Raw genomic sequence first — 6,000 nt, 5'->3', positions numbered from 1 at the left:
AGTATAGTGGCAGAAGTAGACCTACATTTTTATCACCATTACAAGGCAGATAACCACTTGTACAATCATTTATAATTATCAAAAGTATAATCTCCACAAAGCCATTATTTATTTCCCTGTTAAACTACATCCTTTTATAATCCACTCTGGTTTGATCCAGTGATATGTGCCAACAATTTATCAATTCAAAGTTCAAGCATGTTTACCAGCTTCCTGTATCATGAACTGTAAAGTCGAGTATATGTATGTGTGTTCCTTGGAAAGGCACACTCTTACACTTGGAAGGGCTACTTTGGATTTAAATGGCATTAATGGATCCTCAGACCTATTCTTAGCCTTAAATCCCTCTCTCGCGCTTCAGGTGTCCACAAGAGCTGTGTTGTGGTGGTGGAGTCTGGTTTGTCTTCAGCATATGGAGGAATATACATATATGTGTGTATATCTCCTCGAGACTGTGAATGGGGAGAAGGAGGAAGCTGGCTCGCATCGATAAACATTTTAACCATAAATGGCTCGCCGGCTTGTAAATGTATCTTTGGTGTTTTTTTTTGTATTTAGACGTTGCTTTAGTCCGGTTTTATGTCGCCGAACCGAGCCGGGGGAGTGGGTGTAGATGTGGACGTATTGAAAGAAAAGGTTCAAGTTTCATCTGATGTTTTTTCCGGGAGTAAAAAAAAAGCAGTGGTTTGCGTCAGCGAGGCTTGGATAACAAAGCCGCCTCAGCCTCAACCAGACTCTGTTAACACGAGATTTTATTTTTCCAACTTGCATCGCTCTGGACCGCACGCGCGCCAGTGATACGAGCTCCTATTGTTTTTTTTTTTTTTACCAAAACGCCTGCAGTCTGAATAGTCGTTAATCCTGCCCCACGGAAACTAAACCGAGGGGGAACTGGAGGAGGGGGAGGTCTGGGAAGAAACGATAGAGAGAGAGAAAGGTGCTGAGTGAGAGAGGACTGCAAAGAGCAACTCCGTATTGTTCCGCGTGTGTTTGTTCGTTCTGCAGCCGCCCAGAGAAGAGAGGGACGCGGCGGGGTTCGTTGCTTTCGGGTGCAACAAAAAGCTGAAACGCCGTCAATTCTGGATTTCTTTATCCGCTTCCTGTCGTCCAGGATGAGGTTTAAAAGGAACGGGTCCTATACGCTAAATAGGTAAGAGGCTGGTGTAAATGTGCGCGACGCTAACTTAATAATGTGTTATCCATATGGAGAAGAGGAAGAGGAAGGACAGAACATTGTGTGATATGCTCATATGATTAGTTCATAAATCAGTTCACTTTCTCTGATATGTCCATGAAGGCGTACAATGTTGCTCAGTGAATAAAAAAAAAAAAAAAAAAAATCCTTGATAACTTGAATAATGCTAAAGAAGACTTACTTTTTTTATTGCATACACATACGCTGCAATGGCACCATCAGGGGCTACACTGCTGATCTATATTAAGGTCTTTTGAGGCTACATCTGATGAAAAATCACTGTGAAACTATTTATAATTGCAAAAAAATACAGTATGTCAAGCAAAATGCAGTCTGAACACTTGACCGTTCCTAATCAGACTCTGATAATGTAATGTAAATGTATCTCAAGTGTATCCTGAATTTAGTGTGGCGCCCACGTGTAGTTCAGTCTGTGTGCTTGATCAGAAGAAACCTATATGTTTTGCTTTAAGGGGGCTGGGCTCTCTCTTTTGTTTCCTCTCTTTCCATGATGGAAAAGAGCTAAATGATCTCTCCCTCCCTCCCTCTTTATCTGCCTCTCTCTTTCCCCTCCACAGAAATACTCCCTACTTGCCTTTCCATCACCTAGCAACTTTGTATGTGTTTGTGTTATGTGTGTTGCACTGTGTGTTTCTGCCTCTTTCCCCCTAACCCTCTTTCCCTTGACATGATTCAACGTCCTCTATTCATATCTTGGCGTTTCTAAACCCGGTTACAAGTCTGGTCTTTCCCTTGCGCAGTGGTTCGGGCCCTCTCTCTCCGGTCATGTGTTATCTCTCCAAGTCACAAGTTTATAAGAAACATTCTTTCTTTGTCTGTCTGTCACCCGCCAACCAAGTGACACAGTCTTTTTGAATTCAGCATATGGCTTGCTTTTATTTTGTCTGGATTTTATGATAAAGCCCAAAAGTTTGGGGAAGTACACACACACACACACACACGCACACACACACACACAGGAACTTGCTCATATTGTTGAAAGTGACAGTTGCTTAAATGGCAGTTTCACTTCTTACACTTTCCCTCTGGCCCTCCTTTTCCCCTTTGCCTTGTTCCATGGCATATGGCCTTCCGCTGTACTTGACACACACACAAAACTCGCATCCTGACCCTGACTTTTAGGTACTGAAACACAAAGGGGAACTAATGAGTGCCAAACACCCACTTCATCACACAGCCCAAAATGCATGAACGATGTTATCGGCTGTTATACCCCTCCCCCCTCCTCCCCTTTCTGTTTTTACTTAGGAATTGTGTGCAAGAAAAGTGTGTGTTACTTTGCCAGGCCTCGAGAGAGGAGGAGGTGTTGCAAGAGGGATGACGTCATGGGATGTAAAAGTGCTTCGCCGGGCTGCTGTCCGTCTTTGTCATCTTTTATCTCTGGAAGAACAGATAGAGAGAAGCAGCAGAGGGCGGGGGGGACAAGCAGTGTTGTTGAGGCGGGGTTAGATGAAAATATCCGCTCGGTCTGGCTACTGGTAAATCCATCTCACTGTTCTGGACCTGATAAGTCTGTGGCAGAATAGAGCAGAAGCGCCCCACTGCGGTCGCTACATAGCTGCCATCTTCTGAAGGTGACTGTCGTCTCTGCCTCTATTGTCTCAGTCTTTTTCTTGGCAGGCTGCAGTGATTTGTTTCGTCCGAACAGAGCAGCGTTGGCCTGTTTGACATTGAGTGTCAGCCATGTCGGCTGCCTTCGTCATGCCGGCTAATCGTTCAATTACAGCATCATACAGACCTGTCCGCTGCAGTCCTTTTTTAAAGCGTTTGTGTGGGTTTTGATGAACAAAGAAGCAAGTGAACACCAGAGGGCAAAAGAAAGTGATTGCTCTTATGAAGTGATGCAGGGAAGAGAGGAGAGATGTAATGAGGCCCATGATTCAGCCGGTGTGTCCTTCACCTTGTTTGCCCAAACCACAACACAAGCACTCTGCAATGATTGGCTCGCTTCCTGGGGGCTTGCCTCCGCGCTAGCCCCTCCCATCCCGTACCTCTGCATCATTTGTGTGAATGAAGAGTCATGGTAATTGTGTACGTGTGCATCCTGTGCTGCATGCCTATACACGTGTGCAGTCCCTCCTTGGTGTTGACTCGAGAGTTGACTATTAGCCATCTGCTGTTAGAATTTAGCTATATGTCAATTCATGTGCAAATTCACATGAATGGATATGAACTTGCTGCACTGACAGGTGTGACAGGATATGACTCTGACGTGGATTTAGCAAACAGAGCGCGTGGTCTGTATGAGCGAGGGGAGGAGTTAGGATGTTTAGCCCTTGTTTAGGATGTATACAGATGGCTGAGATTGCTGCCTCTGTCCATCTCTCTCTCTCTCTCTCTCTCTCTCTCTCTCTCTTTCTCCCCTGCAGTCCACCCTGTGCTGCCCAGCAGTCAGCAGTTTGTTTATGGGACTCTGTTTGCCAAGCTAATCTTCCCGCCTTTCAAGTGGGAGCCAGCAAACGAGGGAGGGAGGGAGAGAGAGAGAGAGAGAGAGAGTGCAAGAGTGTGAAAGTGAGGCAGGCAGTTGCAGTAGTTGGTAAGGAGAGAGAGAAAGAGAAACATGCTCAGAGGAGTGTGTCTGGTTTTGTGAATGATAGTTAGTTTTGAAAGTGTATTTCTGCTGGTTTGCTCGGCTGACTCGCTGATCGGCCTGCGTGCATCCGTCTGTCCGTCCTTGATGACCTGCGTTAAAGCTAGAGGCTGTTGCAGTTACTGTACGATCACACAAGGTGCTATGCCGGAGCTGCTGCACCTGTAGCCAAGTTTGCCAGAGAGGAGACGGGGGAGGTACAAGCGAGGAAGGGTGCTGTGGGTCGGTCGGAGCCTCGTCACCCCGGCTCTGCTTCACCACCGACTGGATGGGGGTTCTGGTGTGCTGCGACTGCTTCTTCTATCGGTAGTTAACAAAGTCACTGTTACTCTTTTTTTAATATATTTTTTTATCCTTTCTTGACCTTTACTGTTGTTGTTGTTTACGTCACACTTTGCTTTTTTCATCATTGCTCAATTTACATTGTTAGACCTTCATTAACGTCTCCATCTGACCCCCCCTTCTCCTCCCCATTTACTCTCTCTGTTATGCTGCTGCAGTTTTGTCAGAGACATATGAGGAAAGTGCTGCTGTAGCAGGCAGAGATACTGCTGTAGTCAGACACCAGGGGTATCTTGACTTGTGGGAGGGGAAAAAAAGAGGAGGCGGGAGGGAGTTGAGGACAGGGACAGTGATGGCACATAGTCATACTCCTATAGCTGATTGAAGAGGATGTTAGATGGTGCTGGTTACAGGGTTTGTTAGTAGGGTACAGGTAAAGACTAGGTGGAGTGAAATGGCATGTAGCCAGAAGTCAGCGAGTCTGTCCGGCTTGGCCAACTTTTCCTCTCATCCTCCTGTGTGCCCCTTTGGCTGAGCTGCTGTTTGTTTGGACACAGTGTTCCAAGGGGGCAGGGAGTTGCTTTTTCCTTTTTTTCTGTTTTTGTTGTTTGCGGATCATTGATATGTCAGATTTTGCTCTTTTATTCTGGTCATTACCACCTGAATTGACCTTTTCTTTGGTTCCCTACCTTGAACACCTATCATGTGTTGGAGAGCCTGTGCTGTGCACTTGTATTATAGCTGGTCGTTGTGCTTGAGAGAACGGATAGATGATTTAGGTTCTGCTCTCTGGCAGTCGGAGCAGAAAGGAACCGTTTCCCCTTTTTTGTGGCTCTAGGGTTAGCCAGCCTGAGCCGGCCTTAACTGCTGTATAAAATCTAAATATAACTTTCTAGTTCTCTAAGGAGCGTTTTGATGGCGAGGGTAAAATTGTAGCTCTAGCACAGCTGGATTAGATTATGCTTCGCTGTGATTCAGAACTTTGTTTACACTTCACTGCTACTCTTCGTATGAATAACAGCCTGCCGTTTATGTGTGCATGTATGTGTGCCATGTATCTTTAAGGCTGCACATGTGTTATATACTGTAGGCCTCAGTGAAATACACACAGAAGCCTTGTGAAGGCAGGGGCCTGTGCCAGGAGCACTTGTGTTCTTTTCTCCCCCAGTCATGATCAAGGCAGGGGTGGGACGTGGACAGCGCAATGATGGCTCATGGGCTCATTAAGCCAAAATGGGCCGTCACGTCTATTTTTAGCATTTCCTCTCCCTTGGCGCCTCCGTCAGCCAATGAGGCGGCTTGGAGGTGATGCTATATGGCTTGATTGATGTGTGTTTTTGGAGGCACACCCATCCAAACAGGTCCTCGTTGACCTCGGTCCGGGCCAGCCCTCAGTCCCCTGGGCTCCGGTGTTTCAGCTTTCACCAGTAGCATTGTGGGGAATGGAGACTGCCTGCCAGCACTTCGTCAAACAGCGTCAACTCTGATGTTGATCATCCTGTTAAGAATAGAGTGATTTAACAGTCTCACAGTCATCACATGACTCAAAGTAAAATAAGTTGGAATTGGCCTCCATTTCTCAGCCTTTCCCTTTTTTGTGTATATGTATGTCAGGAGCAAAGACTTGATATTTTATACTACGTAAATGTAGTACTTCTCAGAGTCAACCAATTCTACCTAAAATTGCATAGTTATTATAGAACATCTGAGTGTAATTTAATATAATATATTTGAATGATCTAGGTCTATACTCTATAACATTATTATTATTATTATTATTATTATTTTCTTTTTTTTTTTTTTTTTTTTCTCATCACATGCATGTAGATTTAGATGAAAAGTCATTCTATCAATCAACTTTATGCCACTCGAATGTCTGTTTCAAGCTGGTTATTTTATTTTATCCAAGCAT

General features: G+C 45.1%; 1 protein-coding gene across 5 annotated transcripts in view; it reads left to right on the top strand.

Annotated features, from left to right (window-relative positions):
• The window catches only part of mob2a (MOB kinase activator 2a), a 56,016-nt gene that overhangs the window by 21,360 nt on the left and 28,656 nt on the right, over window positions 1-6,000 (top strand). The window contains exon 1 of one of the 5 annotated variants that reach the window (XM_029433743.1): window positions 864-1,150. The exons of 3 other annotated variants lie outside the window; for them this stretch is intronic. In XM_029433743.1, coding sequence (XP_029289603.1) covers window positions 1,113-1,150 — 38 coding nt within the window. In that variant the 5' untranslated portion in view covers window positions 864-1,112. Of the gene's footprint in view, window positions 1-863; window positions 1,151-3,805; window positions 4,113-6,000 lie in introns of those variants that run through there. One more of the 5 variants, XM_029433744.1, reaches the window with a different exon arrangement.

This window comes from Cottoperca gobio, chromosome 6, assembly GCF_900634415.1.
Source record: "Cottoperca gobio chromosome 6, fCotGob3.1, whole genome shotgun sequence".
NCBI classification, from domain to species: Eukaryota; Metazoa; Chordata; class Actinopteri; order Perciformes; family Bovichtidae; genus Cottoperca; species Cottoperca gobio.
The sequence above is the reverse complement of the archived record's forward strand: the minus strand, read 5'-3'. Positions and strand labels throughout refer to the sequence as shown.